This window comes from Acomys russatus, chromosome 5, assembly GCF_903995435.1.
Source record: "Acomys russatus chromosome 5, mAcoRus1.1, whole genome shotgun sequence".
NCBI lineage: Eukaryota > Metazoa > Chordata > Mammalia > Rodentia > Muridae > Acomys > Acomys russatus.
Window position 1 is genome coordinate 65,236,608 of NC_067141.1, and position 15,069 is coordinate 65,251,676.

The 15,069-nt window shown below is 57.3% G+C and overlaps 1 protein-coding gene across 1 annotated transcript; it reads right to left on the reverse strand.

Moving 5' to 3' along the window:
* Window positions 1–9: 9 nt before the first annotated feature.
* Window positions 10–15,010, reverse strand: Psd (pleckstrin and Sec7 domain containing). Its single transcript, XM_051146695.1, has 18 exons — window positions 14,347–15,010; window positions 14,050–14,105; window positions 12,201–12,938; window positions 11,834–11,936; window positions 11,073–11,427; window positions 9,959–10,399; window positions 8,657–8,851; window positions 8,420–8,500; window positions 8,137–8,249; window positions 7,514–7,572; window positions 7,329–7,418; window positions 3,880–3,923; window positions 2,309–2,499; window positions 2,158–2,228; window positions 1,914–2,071; window positions 1,425–1,569; window positions 856–999; window positions 10–500 (listed from the first exon to the last, which is right to left on the reverse strand). The coding sequence occupies exons 3-18, from the start codon at window positions 12,852–12,854 to the stop codon at window positions 270–272; spliced, it is 3,075 nt and encodes a 1,024-aa protein (XP_051002652.1). The 5' UTR covers window positions 12,855–12,938; window positions 14,050–14,105; window positions 14,347–15,010; the 3' UTR covers window positions 10–269.
* Between the last annotated feature and the right edge of the window lie 59 nt (window positions 15,011–15,069).

A 15,069-nucleotide genomic window follows, 5' to 3' on the forward strand; every position in this document is an offset into this window, starting at 1 on the left:
TTTAGGGGCATGGGCCCCTCCCACCCTACCCACCCTTCCTGTACGAAAAAGTGCAAAACATTATCACAAAAAGGGGGTCTCTAAAAGGCCCTTAGCCTAGGCTCTGAGGCCCCGCTCAGCCCTGCCCTGCCCCGGACACCGCGTCCGGCGCGGTCGGGCCCTGGGCCAGGAGGCCCTCGTGGGTGGCCCGAGGCTAGCTGAGCTCAGGCAGGGCCACGTCTTCATGCAGGTGCCCAGCAGGCACTGCCCCCATTGCTCCTGCTCCCTGCTCAGGGCTTTGGCCTTGTACTGCCTGCCCCAGCCCTGGCATCTGAGCCAGGACGCTGAGCCCGGGGCTGGCTGGTGGGGTTGGGCTGCAGTGAAGGACTGGAGTGAGGCGGAGGGCATCCATCCTCCGTGCTCCCAGCCTGGGCCAGTGCTGCCTCTATGGCGTCCAGCTCTTCGCTGGCTGCCTTCATCTTGACTCGAAGCAGCGCTGCATATGTGCCATAGCGGGATTTCTGAGACAGGAGGCCAGGAGCAGTGAAAACCTGTACGCCTCCTCTGGCCCTTCCCACCCCATCACCCAGCCAATTCCTAAAAAGACATTTTTGAGAGGTTGGTGACCCTCCCTGGGCCCTTTAGAACTGCCTGTAGCGACAGCTAACAGTTCTGTAGCCTTTACTGGGGCTGGAGACGTGGTATGTGTAACGGATATGACCCAGGAGATGTGGGATTCAGCCTTGATTCCCCAGAAGAGAAAAATGAAGAGTCGGGGATCTGTCAGTCACCTAGCTGGGTTCCATGCTTGGGTACCGTCCCCTAGCTTAGTCCTGTGTGGGGGACAGACACCAACACCTCAGGCAAGAGGCTCACCTCAAACTCCAGGTAGGCCTCCTTCTGCCGCTGCTCATCGGCTTCCTTGCCCCGGGCTTTCTTTCCCAGGTGTGCAGCCCGGTGCTCTCGCAGTTCGCTTGCCATGGCCTTCAGCTTGGCCTCGTGAGTCCTCACCTGCTCCTCCTAACAGCCAGGGAGGCCTGGTCAGGGTCAGCCGCTCACAGGCCCTTCGTGCAATTATTACTATTTTTTTTTTTTTTATGGCAAAAGGTTTATTTGAAGGAAGAGAAGGGGAGAGGGCCTGAGTGAGCCATGAGGGCAGAAGGAGAGAGAGAGAGAGACAGAGAGAGAAACAGAGAGAAGTGGAAGAGTGTAGGAGAGAGACAGAGGGGAGAAACTGGGAGAGAGAGAAGGGGGGACTCCCCAGAGAGATGGAGAGAGAGCCCTTCGTGCAAATTTTAGCAAGGGCCTAGATTTCAATCACCACTACACCCCTCCTCCTGTGACCCACATAGGACTGTACAGCGTGCAGCCTGGATGGAGCACAGCTTAGCACCCTGTCCCATTCCATCCACTGCCACCAGGGGGACCGAGCATTTGGGGACTACCTGGGAGAGGCGGGTGGCGGCGCTGGGCAGTAGAGGGCGGCTGAATTTCTTCTGGGAACTAACAGCGGCTGGGAAGGGGGGTGCAGAGAACATGGCGGCCACCACATTGATGCGAGTAATCCATGACTGCATCTGCTCCCAGTCCCTGGGGAGACAGCATAGCCCCTGTTCTGCCGGTCCTGACCTGGAGTGTGGTCGTGGGCGTGTGTTTGTTTTGAGATAGGGTCTCAAGTATCCCAGGTGGAGCCCAGACTGGCCGTGCTGACAGAGCTGACCTTGATTGTTCTGCCTCCACATCCTAAGTGCTGGGATTATAGGTGTGCACTACCAACCAGGCGTGGCAGGTACAGGGCTGGAGATTGAGCCTTCTGGATGCTATGCAGTCTCTCTACCAACTGAGCTACGCCCCCAGTCCATGGAGTGAGGTCATTACAAGGAAAGAGGGATCCAGGGAGCAGGGTCTGGAATGGGTAAGAATAAAGCACTCACGGAGCCTGGAAGAGGAAGACGCGCCAGTCAGCGGTGCGCAAGTAGAAGACGTGTGGTCTTTTGCTGTAATCGCTGGCGCGGGTGGCCAGGGCATGGTGGATGCTGATGGCGTTCTTCAACTCTGCCTCAGAAAGAGCCTTCCCAGGCTGGTACTCCTCCTATGGGGGTGCTCATCTTGTCCTGCTCCAGTCCCACCTACTCCCCTCTGCCAAGGCAGCCCCACCACCCACCCGTGGGCCCGCACCTTCTGCAGGTAGAGGATCATGCCCTTGAGGATCCCGTGGAAGCTCTTCCAGCCCCGCTTGCCACGAGGTGCTGGGGAGGGAAGGCAGGTCAGGGTGGCCTGAGGAAGGCCCGCTCCCATCCATCCCCCAGGCCCCGGCACAGCCACGTACTCTTCCTGCAGTCAGGATCTGCGTGCACCTTTCGCACCAGGGCCCCGTGCTTGTAGACGGCAGCCCCAGGCTCGGGAGTCAGGTCCAGGAAAGGGCTGGAGCTGCTGCCACTGCCCCCGCTCACCCTCTTGATGACCTTGGGGTTAGGGTCGGCCAACTCAGAGAGAGATCGTCTCAGCTCCTCCTCATCTCTGCAGGTGTGATTGTTTTAGAGGGTGCTGGCCACACATACTTTCAGCCCAAGCTTCTGCCCCTCAACCGGAAGCTCTTCGGTGTCTGAGTAGGGCTCCTCCAGGCTGCTGTCCTCCCTGAGCTGAGTTCCATCCCCACACCGTGCCTGTGGGAGCTTCCCCAGCGCCTGTTTCTGCACACACCCAGTGCTCACACTTTTCCCCTGGACAGACATGTGACTCGGCTCTGTCCTAGCCACACCTAACGCCAGGCTCTGCTCACAGTTCTTGGTCACTCAGTGCCACAAGGAACAGATGAACTGGGCCTTGTGGCTTATGCCTGCAGCAGGACTGCCACAAATCACACAGCCAGAGACCCTGCCTCAAAAATTAAAAAGTGATGGCTTTCTAAGGTTCCCTCCACCTCCCCCACCCCTGCCCTTGCCAAGCATGGTGGTGCATGCCTTTAATCCTAGTGCTTAGGAGGCGGAGGCAGGTGGATCTCTGTAAGTTCGAGGCCAGCCTGGTCTACAAAGTGAGTCCAGGACAGCCAGGACTACACAGAGAAACACTGTCTCAAAAAACAAAAAAATAAATAAGACCCCCGCCCCCAACGTCTTCCTTTGTAAATCCTGTCAGACAGAAAACTCAAGATTCTCTCTTGCTGCCTTGCTCAAGAATTTTCAATAGCTCCATTGCCTCCTACATGGAACCCACATTACTTCTTTCCCAACTCTCTCCTTTCCAGCTACCCCAGCCAGGCCTATGACCTTGTATCCCCATGTCCACACTGACTTCAACCACACCTTTGTTTACCTTAATACCCACTTCCTCCTTTATCTCCTACAATGCACTGCCTGGCTTCAAGGCTTGCCTTCAAAGGGCCTTTCCTGTTCCTGTCTGGTGCCCCCCCTGCCATCCCCGCCCCCAGTCCCCAGGGCATACTGATCCTGAGTCTGGCTCAACAGAACCAAGTACTGGGTCCCACTGGTGTTTAGACAAGGGCTCTCTCTCAGCCTGGGGTCCCAGAGACTGAACTGGGCCCTTCTCCTTCAGACAGAAAACCCTTCCAAGACAAAGAGAAAACTTGATTCCTTGTTCTGTGGCACTCCAAGGTATCCTAGCATTAATCTGCTTTCTCCTTGGGCTGCCAGGGCCCTCCTTCTGTGTTTCAGCACACACACCAGCTACCTCAGCCCAGCTTGTCATAACAACAGTGCTGGACACAAGACAGACCCCCAAGTGTAGGCAGGCATTTCCAAAGAAGGAAGTGAGGTAGCCTTCCTGTGTCTTGAGGGCCTCCCCCCTCCCTGCACCCGCAGCCCTGGTTCTTGGGTGTCCCCAGGCAGCCCCTTCCTCATGCCCCAACCCTAACCCTTATCAAGCAGCCCCAGCACTCACATGGCCCACTGCAATTTCTCATTCTTGATGGAGCTATACAAGGCCTGGAGAGGAACAAATCAAGTAGTGTGGATTAATCTCCTGGGGAAGTACACTGTGCAGCCCAGTGTCAGAGCTCAGAACCTTCCCTGCTTACTTGGGAGAGGAAATGGAACTAAAAGAAGGCCATAATGACCACAGTCTGGCTCTGAAACGTGCACTGAGACCCAGGCTCATCTCCAGCACTGAAGCTGCCTGACTTGGGCAGGCTTCTATGAGGAGAGCAAGCCTAGCAACATGTAGGGGAGAGTGGCTAGTCAGCACAAGAAATCCTGGCCCACAGCTGGGGCATAGTAACTGCCGGGTGCTATGACCTCAAGGGGCTCTCCCGCTCAGAGCCTGGTAGGAGAAGCACAGCCCTAAATGGAAGCTAAGAGACCAGGCAAAGAAATCCTCCCCCTCCCCCCACCATGTGTTCTGGCCTGGTTCCACAGCATAAACCCACACAGTGCAAATCGGGAAACGGAGGCTCCACGGCAGGATATTTGATCCTTTCACCCTCTTTGGTTCTCAACTGCAGGACAGAGTGAGCCTTCCCCGCGGCTCCAACAGCACCATCAGGCCAGATGCCGAGCAGCTCCGTGCTCTACCCACAGCCATACTTCATACTGCTACGGTGTTGGCCCAAGACGGAAGCGGTAGTTTCAGCTTCCAATTACTGTCCACCCCAAACTGTGGGCCCTGAAACCAAGCACTTCCCCTCGGTCTAGTGGGCCTGGGAACATCTGAGGGCCGTGCAGAGACAAAAGAGGGATTGGCCTTCAGGAGCAGTGTACAAGACCTCTGTACTTGGGGATTGCTTAGAATATACCAGAGACTCCAACTGTGGGGGCGCTTCTGCCAGCCTGTCTGTGAGTGGGTGTGTCCCCAGCATGTGCGTGTTTTGCTGTGGGGCTGTGATGCTGCCTGCGCGTGAGTTGGGTGCAGTGGTGACGTAGGCGCCTTACTGGTGCTGGGACACAGCACCCCCTCATTCTCCCAACATACCACAGGCTCTGCCTCTGATTGCCCCCGTAGCCATGCCCAGCCACAAGGCTATCCAGGCACTCCATACCTGCGCATCCTATCTACAGGTAGGTGCACCCCAAAGCCTCCACCCCACACTACACACACACACACACACCAGACTACTCAACACACAGCTCCCAGCACACCTGGGCCAAACCCAGCAGGGTGCAGAGCCTGAATCCTCTCACTTTCCAGTGATCCAGACAGGAGGCTGGAGTAACCATTAAGATCCAACCTGCAACCCTTGTCTCCAGGCTTCCAGTTCTTCATCTTGCCCTCCTCAACACCACCTCTGCCTACAACCACACCTTCCTTCCTCTGAAGGCCCTGTCGTAGAGCCCCATGTACTGTTCCTATCTAGAAAACCCTCTGCACTCAGAATACTACGATTGGTTAGGCAGTTCCACCTTGGCCCTCCCCCACAGCCCATGTCCACCTCTAGCTGTCCAGGAGTTCCATCCCTGTTGGGCTCCCCAACCACCTTCATCACCACTCATGCCCTCCTCGCTCTCTCACTCCCTCTCTCTCCTGCCTCGACACCTCCCTCAAGCCGCCCCCTCGCTCGCTCGCCGCCCGGCCCGGCCTGGCGTGGGCCGCGGGCCCCACGCCCTCACCGCCTTTTTCTTCTTGCGGCTCTGCAGGCGGCTGACCACCAGGTCAGTGTAGAGCACGGGCTTGAGACTGCGTGAGCGCTGCGGCCAGCCGTAGCACAGGGTCTCCGCGCCGCGGTGGGTGCGCCCGTAGCGCACAGAGCAGAGCGAGCGCGAGCGCAGCCGCCCCGCGCTGCTGTGGATGCTGTTGACGCCGATCATGCTGGCCCGGCCGCCGTGCCGCGGCCCCCGGCCATGCCCCCGCCCGCCCTCGGCCCCGGCCCGCCCGGACGGCCGCGGACGGCTCTCCGACAGCCGGCGCGAGCGCCCGGCCTGAGCCCGCCGGCTCCCACCGACGCACGGAGCGCTCGGCGGCGGCGCCGTGGGCTCCGCAGCTCCGCAGAAGGAGGGGGCGCCGGCGGGAGGGGAGGGCGCGGGCTGGGGCGGGGACGTCGCGCGATGGAGAGCACGGCGCGAGCCCGGCGCCGTGGGGAGGGCCGGCGGCCAGCGGGGGCGCATGCGTGGGGGCTCGCCAGGGGGGCCGAGCCCGTATGAGCGGTAGGCGGCTGCAGGAGGCGTTCAGAGCACCCTTTAGCGTGTCAGAATTGAGGGCAGAGGGAACCAGTCAGCCTGCTCCGCTACTCTCCACCCTCACCCCTGTGGCCCTGTATCTGAGACTCGCGGGCCAGCCTTCGAACAGTCATGACCTCGTCCAACCCATTGGCAGATGTTCCAATGTCCAAGCCAAGGCCATATGCCACCGAGGTCAAACTTCCAGATGCAAGGATTCCCATTCACCCCGAGAGTTACAGATGTACACCTCAAAAGGTACCATCTACAGCGGACAAACACCCTCTACTGTCAAACCAGACAAAGCCAACTAAAAGATGCATACCACGCCGCATCATACACAAATACCCAGACTACACCCAAAGCACAAAACACCTCAAGTCCTTGATTCACAGACATTGGCAAACACACACGACTATCGCAGACACCCCAATTCACTGACACCTCGATTCACAGCGGACGCTACGGCTCAGGTACATGTTCAAATTCAGGTGCCCAATATACCCCATCCTAGGACCTGTCCTGTGTTGTCACATGTATATAGAGTGGCCCAGAGACCCCCTTCTTCAAGTTAGCTCAGGCCTCCCTAACACTCCACCACCATCGGGAGCAGGGAACTGCGAAGACAGGGCCACACCACCCCCTCCCACTGGCACCTATCTCCTTCCTGGCACTGGGGGGCAGCTTCCAAGGGAGCCAGAAGAGCAGTATATAGCCCCAGTATGTGTGCTCTGGATGCAAGAACCTAGGAAAAACCTTTGCGCCTTCTCGGACCCCTCTACCTCAGGCTCCTTCCTGGTCAGTGGCGCCAGAAGGATCTTTGTGGCTCATAAATAAACTAAGGTAGAGAGAGAGCAGTGTCCCCGTGCCCACCCAGCCCCTCACGCCAGCAGAGACTCCTCCCCTCCACCCTCTGTGAACACTGGAAGGGAACGGAAGAGAGCAAAGACAAGAGTCCAGGACTGCCTTGCTCACGTGCTTTCCAGAACCGGCCCCCCTTTCCCCACTCTCAGGATTGCATGTGATTGTGCGCATGTGCGGTGAGAGCCTGCCTGTGGGGGCTGGGCGAGGGGACGGTCCCCAAGCTGAGTCACTAGAGCCCAGGTTCCTACCGCCCTGAGCTACCCAACAAGTGCCAAGTCCCAGCCCTTCCCTCCCTACAACTGTGCTGCGGAGCAGACACTGTATCCTTCCCTTCCAGCAACGTCTAAGGGCTGAGCGCCCTCTCCTCCCCGCCCCAACCTTGAGCAGCTCCCTGGGGAAGTCGCCGCCATCATTGAGGCCTTCCAGGTTTCCGATGAAGTCCCCACAGGTCATGCGCTTCCCGATGTTCTAAGGGAGGAAAGCAGAGGCCTGTGAGGCTAACGACCTCCCAAAGCCTTTCAGTTTCTTGTTTTCCTGCCCCCATTTGCCATGCCCGCACTCACGTGGCCATGGAGATCTGTGTTGAGGAGCATGAGGGCACAGGTCAGCGTGTGAGCGCCGTCTAGGGGAGAATTGACGTCAGCCTCAGCCAGCCTCCCAGGGGACCCTTCCCACAGTAGTCCATCACGACCCACCTCCTTTTGCACCCTTTGGCCTCTACACTTCCTTACCACTGAACTCTGCGAAACCACTCCATCTCTCCTCCAGCTCACTTCTGATCTCTGGTCCCCCCTTCCCTAGTGCCCAAGTTGCTGGGGCAGTTGCTCCTGGCCTGTCCCCCAACACTCAGTTGGTTCCATGCACTAAACAAAAGCAAACTGCTAGACATCACACCTACCTACGCAGAGGCAGAGCAGAGCCAGTCAGCACTGAGGCCAAGCCTGGTCCTGCACATGCATATGGAACAACGTCCATACAAACACACCTCCACCTGCCTCTCAAAACATACTTGACCTAGCAATGTACCTACCACACGGACGGCTCCACACATGTAGCTGTATTTTACACTGATGTGTGTGCACATGCCTACAAACATGTACAATCATTCCCTCTTGCACAAACACTTGTTCCTGTATATGTTTGCTTCCCTGGCCTGCTGGGACAGCCCTGCTCCTGGCCTGCTCACCCTCTGAGGACAGGGCTTCAGGATTGCACTGGAAATAACGCTGGGAGAAGTGGGCCAGTACACGCTCCCGCTCCTGGGTCTCACCCATTAATGCCAGCTCCTTTAGAAACACCCTAAGGGGGGGGGGGAGAAGATGATGTCACTCTCTACTCAAGATCTCCTTACCAGGAAGTCCTGGTCTCTGAAGAGTGATGTCAAGACAAACTTAGGGGACACAAGCTGGAACTCCAATACCAGCCAAGCCTGGTCAGCAGGACCTGCCCTCAGAGGCTTCAACACCCACCTGAGAGCTTGATCCAGAGTCATGCCCGTGAAGACAAAAAACTTGAGATACTCGCCAGCCACCAACTTGCTGAAGTCATTGCTGTGGGCAGGGCAGACAGGTAGGGGTCACAAGGGGAAGCGTGAAAGGGCCAGCTGGGCATTGCCTGGAGACCTCAGGCATTAACTGGAGAGGGTGAGGTGCTGCCCCAGGATATATTCCTTGACCCTAGCCTCAGTCCCAGCCCAGGGGCATTACTTCTTGCCCAGATGTCGGGCCACGTCGGCCTTCCTGAAGCCATCAAGCCGGTATAGCCTCTTGGCTAGGCGCTGCGCAGCCTCCAGATCAGCTTTCTGTCCATTGGACAAGGTGTCTGTGCTTCCCAGGGCTAGCCGCTCTGTGCTGTCCAGCTCTGAGTCTGAGTCAGACACCAGCTGACTTAGGGGTGGTTCACTGCCAGGGTAGAACAGCAGCTGAGGGATGGGGCAGAGCTCTTGGGCACCATCCAGACCCTCCCTTTGCTCTAGACCCAGAAGTTGGGGAAAGGCTAGAGGGATGTGGAAAGGTCATTTCCTTTTCTTTCTTTCTTTTTTTTTTTTTTTAAGGAAGGAGATTGGCTAGCCTTCTCTCCATCTGCCTACTTCTCTCCTGTGGTAGTTTTGTTTCAGATCTAACCCACATCAGTCTTACTGCTGGGGAGCCCTGGCTGTTCCCCAAAGCTCCCAGAGGCCTAAGTGTGCTCTTTAGCATAGAGTCCCCATCTCCACATCTGCCCACCTCCAGACAGCCTTCTCTCTGCACACACACTCTTGTACACAGGCACCCAGGTATAAATGGGTGCTGGGGGAGAGTGAGGTCAGGCAAAGATCTGAGAGCAGTAGAGATGGGCACCTCCTGTTCCCTTCACTTCCCACCTTTCAGAGGGCTCCCCTTCATGCCCCCCTGATACCCATAGAGATGTCTCTGGGGTTACAGTTTTGGGGGTCAGAGTGTACTCCTCATCCTCTTCCTCTCCTTCCCCAACTCAACTGCTCTACTCAGCAAAGCCACCTGTCACCCCAGAGACAGAGGCCGGAAACTCCTGGTTGCTAGGCAACCCTGTCTCCCTGGCCACCCCCTCCTGTTGCCATGGCTTCCGTGACTGAGAGGGTAGCAGCAGAGGGGAGAGCACAAAGGTTAGGCTATGAAAGGACATTCCTAGAGCAGGGTGAGACACAGGCTCTTGGACAAGCTGGTGGAGGGAGGGTAAGGGACGGGCTGCTGGCTGCGGGTCTAGCTGGGTGGGGGTGAGAGGCTCATTTGGAAAGGAGAGGGCCCTCCAGGAGAGAAAGAGGACGTTCTCAGGGGATTCTTCCATCCTGAATCATGATTTCTCCAATCACTGGATCTGAGCCCAGGGAAGGAGCTACAGGGGGCCAATGGCAGGAGGCCTCCAAACAGGAAAACAGACATCTGTTAACCACCTGCCTTGGTTGGAAATGTATAAACTACTTCCTCATTCTGGGGCTCTGTTCCTGGCGGCCAGGGGTTGGGGGCTAACCAGTCAAAGAAAACACTCACCTGCCCAGGGGTGCTGTCCCCAGCCCAAGGCTATCCTCAGAGTGCGAGGGACTAGGAAGCTCCCTCCTTGGGGCCAGCGTGGTCCCAGCATCTGACTCTTCTACTTCCCTTCTCTGGGTCCAAGGACCATCAGCAGCAGAGCTGGTACCAGAATCCGGTTCAAGAGGGGCAAGCGGGGCAGGTGCGGGCGGGTCGGGTCGGGGAGCTGGGGGTTGGGGAGGCATCTCAAAGGTGAAGAAGGGGCTCTGGGTTGGGCCAGGTGAGGCCAAGGCCTCCAGGGAGGCAAGGCTGCTGTAGGAGGTGCCCTTGGCCCGGTGTGACTCCAAGATTGCTTCAAACACACAACTGAAAGAGTCAGGCCCATCCGCCGAGGGACTGGTCCCGGGTAGAAAGGGTACTGGTGACTTGAGAAGCCCAGAGAGAGGCAGGTGGTCCCCTGGCCTGCAGAGGCAGGGAAGATGTCTGATCACCACCAGAACCAGGCCTTGGCAGGGTTTCAGTGAACTCTTGCTGACTGATCCAGGGGTCACCACCCCCTTTCCATACATCTAAACCCCTTAAGCAAGAATCCCTAGAGTAGAGGGCCTGTGGAATTCAGTGCTTCTGCAGTGTCCCGGCCCCGCCCACCCGCAGCACCCAATTCCCCCTCCCCCCCTACTAATCTAATCTCCCTTTCTCCTCCTTTCCCCTGATCCGCTTCCCTCCTGCCATCCCTTTTCTATTTCTGGCAACATCTTAGGAGATGCAGCTCCAAGCTGCAGTGGGGCGTGAGACAGAAAGGAAAAGGAAAAGCCCCCACATTTCTACACTTTTATGCCAGGACCCAGGATCCAACTCATGCTCCCGTGTCCTTAGGATGGCTTCCCCCTGGTCCCTAGTTTGGCCTCCAGCTTCTAACTCCTACCTCATGTATGTGGCTGCCCTGACTCCTGCCTTGACAATGCCCATACATTCCTAATATTCTGCCAGGCCTCAGCCCTCTGTCTACAGTCTCCTTCCCACACTGCCCATGTCTTCCTGGTCCTCACAGCCTGTCTTCTTCTCTACTCCAGGTCCTTATTGGGGTCAGTAGGAAAGAACAAGCCACTTCCCTCCCCCCAGTGGTCCCACTCACCGGGCTCCCTCTGAGGCCTCAAACACCTCATCATCCACATCTTCTTCACCGCCTGCTTCGTCGTCTTCATTGCCACTGCCTAGGCTGGAAGGAGGCCCAGGACGCGGGCTAGGCCTTGAGGCAGGTGGTTGGGCAGTGCCGGTAGGGCCCTCAGAGCTGGGCTGACTCTCAATGGCAGAGTCAGCCTCCTCTCGTTCGGCCAGCACCTCGTCGATGTTAGTCTCTCGGTAGCACCTCAGGGGCACCTTGTCCAGGTCTGTCTCGGAGTACTTGGCTGCTCGCCCCACAGCCACCCCAGAGCCTTGCTTGGAGCCCACCCCGTGTGATGGGAGGACTTGCTCTGGGGGCTTAGCACCTGTATGCACACATATCCAGGTTAGGAGGTCATCTGTGCTGGATGGCTTCCCCACATAGGCTGGAAACTCTTTCAATCTAACTACTATGTCTGCCACACCCTTCACTTGATCCAAATGCCTTCAGAACTCACCTCAAATCAAGCCCTTATCAAATAGCTATTAAGGAAGTTAGACTTTCTTCTACTCCTAGGAGTTAGTAACCCTGATATCTTGCCACCTAGCTTTCTCTGAAGCCCAGCCCAAGCCTCATGACACAGATGAGAAAGACTGGAGCCCAGAGAGACTTTGGCTGACTTGGGAGCACAAGGAATCCTTGAGGAAGGTTTGAAGGGTGCCTCTTTGGCAGGACTCAGCTGCCATGGAGAAGGCCCTGCCCTCCTCCCCTGGGCTAAGTCCACCACTTACCTGAGCTGGGGGGGTCCAAGGAGCCATAGAAGAATTCCCATTTGGCTCGAGCGATTCTCTGGGCATGAGAGGAGACTTCCCGAGGGGAGGACCAGGTGTCCCCCTGAGCCAAAGAGGGAGTGAGAAAGGCACAGGACCCCAAAATGAAAGCCAGACATACAGGGACACAGGAATATGGAACAGCAGAAGGGAAACCACACGGGACAGAAATGAAGGTGCAGGGACACAGTGACAGAGGGCAAGAAAGCTGATTTAGGACATTAAAGGATTTGGGTGACATTGAGACAAGTCTCAGTCCAACAGGAGCTGAGCTTTGTCCCCCAGCTAGGGCACTAGGGCTCCAGGGAGCCCAAGGCAGATTGCATACCTGGTTTAGGAATCCAGTGTCTGTGGGTCCTCGGAAGTGCATGGCCAGGTGCTCGGGGGTCCCTCCCAGCCCATTGGGGAGGGAAGAGTAAAGGCCATCAGCCCCAACATGGGGTGGGACCAATGGCCCATGGGAGGGGTCCCGGCTGCCTGGAAGAGCAGAGCCTCCTCCAGCTGGGAGTGGGTCTGATGTGGATGCCTCTAGCCGCAACTTCCGGTTGTAGCCAGGTCCAAGGGCTGGGGTGGGCCTGGGGGGAGAAGCCCCACCCAGGTCCCAGCTCCGACTCAGGCCTCCAGAAGCAGGTAGGCCATTCAGTGGCTTCACACTGGCCTTCTCCACAAAACGGAAGATGACCACAGAACTCTGTGCCCCTGGAGGGGGCTGCCCAGTGGGTGAAGAGGGTCCCCAGGGTGAGGGAGCCATACGGGGTGAGGGGGGCCCTCGAAGAGGGGTGCAAGGTGCTGTCACACGTCCCAGATCCCGGCCTCGAGGACCTGGGCCCACCACTCGTCGTATTAGGGATCCTGTGCTGCCATACATGCTGGCTGGGGGGCTTTGAGGCACTGGGCCTTCGGGGAGCCAGCGACGAGGACATCGTGGTGGGGAGATGGCACAGTCGCCTTCTGAGCAGAAGCGCATGGCACCCTGGGCCATGCTGGGGCTGGGGGGTCAGGCTGGGGGGGCAGGGATGGCGAAGCCAGGCAGGGAGTGAGGGGGCTGCATGCTCTTCAGACAGGCCTGCAAGAGAGGAAAGGGGAGCATTGGTGGAGTGTGTAGGAGGCAGAGAGGCAGAACAGCAGAGACAGCGATGGGAAGGTGGCCTTCTAAGGTCTAGAGACCCAGCCTGGCAATAAGGGATCACCCATCCTAACCCTGGGGGTTCCTTCTATGGAAACCTTACAGGGAAAGGACCATCCACTCAGTGGGCCTCCAGCTCCTCTCCTCCTGTCTGGGAGCCTTGAACATCACTTTAGGAGGAAGGAATGAGCTAATTCAGTTCATTGAGTTCAGTTCTGGGGCAGTTGGGAACTCTCTCTTGGGTGGAGGCTGGTACCCCATCTTCTGGCTCACATGGCTCTGGGCCCTTTATAGTTCCACTTATTCGGGATGGGGGGCTCACTTAGAAAAGGGAATCTCATGCTTCTTGGAAGGAAAGCGAAGAAAAAGAGGGGTTACATAGGGACGAGGAAGTGTTGAGACAGGAAAGAGATGAGAAGAAAGGCCTGAAAAGATGCCCTTAATTTCAGACCATAGATGTGGAGTGAGGAAGATACCAGGATATACACACACAGGAATTCATATACACACATGGAGGACAGGATATCAAAATACAGTTAACACACTCATAGGCAACACCCTCTGGTACACACAGACACATGCGGTACTGCTCACAGACACACCCTCATACACTCACAGTCATAACAAATATGTGTATAATGGGAAAGCACATGCTTGTTTTACACACACCACCAAGCAGGAACACACAAAGAGGTACCCAAAATACAGACAGGCTCTCATCCTCTGATGCACACAGAGACAGGTGTATCAGAGACGACCTCGTCACAATCATAAACAGAGATGCATATTTGCACACAAAATCAGAGACACATTCTCCCCCCCCCCCCCAGGAGCAGGTCTGGGCTAAAGGGTTGCACCACATCCCTCTCCCCTAACTCCAGGGGTATGGCATATCTTGTCCAGCCCAGGAGGGACCATAAAGAAAAACCGGGCCTCTGATGGCAAAGCAGGGTAGAGAAAGCACCCCTGCCAAACAGGTTCTAGAAGCTCAACAGGGGCCTGAACCTCCCCTGTGCAGCCAGCCCCTCCTCCAAGACACCCCAGTACTCACCGCTGCTCTTTCGGAGCTGCAATCGAAGGAAGGTAGAGAGGCTGGGCCCTGTTCAGCTGTGAAAGCAGCACGGCTCCCGCTTGCTCCAGGCCCGCCCGCCTCAGTCCCTCCTCCACCCCTCCCCACGCTCTGCTCAAGCAACGCTAATCCCCCCCACACACACACCCCTCCCTTCTTTCCCAGGGCCCTGAGTCCCAAGGAATGCCACCCCCTAGCCACTATCTAAGACTCACACCAGAGGAAGGGGAGAGTGTAGAGAACCCCCAGTTCTGTTCCCTAAACCCTCATATGCCCCACCCCATTCGTGTTCAGTTCTCTCTCGTCCATCATCTCCTGAACCACCCGTAGGGTTCAGCTGCACACGCCTGTCCTGCTCCAGACCCCACGCGTGTCCCTAGGAGGCTGCCACATGACCTGTTACATGCCACACGCGCTCCCGCCCCCACAAGCACGCGGCCACGTAAGGCACACGGTAGAGGAGTACACCGGACCCGCCCCCTAAAACCAGAAGACCAACTATGGAAGGGACATCAACCGAACGCAGTCTTAAACACTTCAGGGGTCTGAACCCCAGACTCAGGAGTCCTGTCTTGACCACCCACCCGGAGTGCAGAGGAAGGATAAGTCAGACTCCAGGAAGAACTTCCTTGCTGCCTAGGTTAATCGTCCCTCCTTTTCAGGGGCGAGAGTTTAGAAGGGATGACCTCAAGACTCAGAAGCACAGGCAAACCTTGTGCCCTTGGCTAGGGTGGAAGAGGGTCTGGCTATTTTAGGAAAACGCCACACGAGTTACTATGGCAACTACTGCTTTGGAAGGCCAAGACCGGCAGGTTATGACCTGGGAAGGAAGAGAGGGTCGGTTCGGGTGGTCAGAGGGTGCGAGGACGCTCGAGGCGGGGGTGCGCGGGGCTCACCGCGGGGAGGGGTGGCGCGGGTTCCGCGAGGTGCTGAAGGGGACAGCGCCAGATTTGTCGTAATGCGCAAGCGCAGAAGCGCGAACAAAGGGGCGGGGGAGGAGGC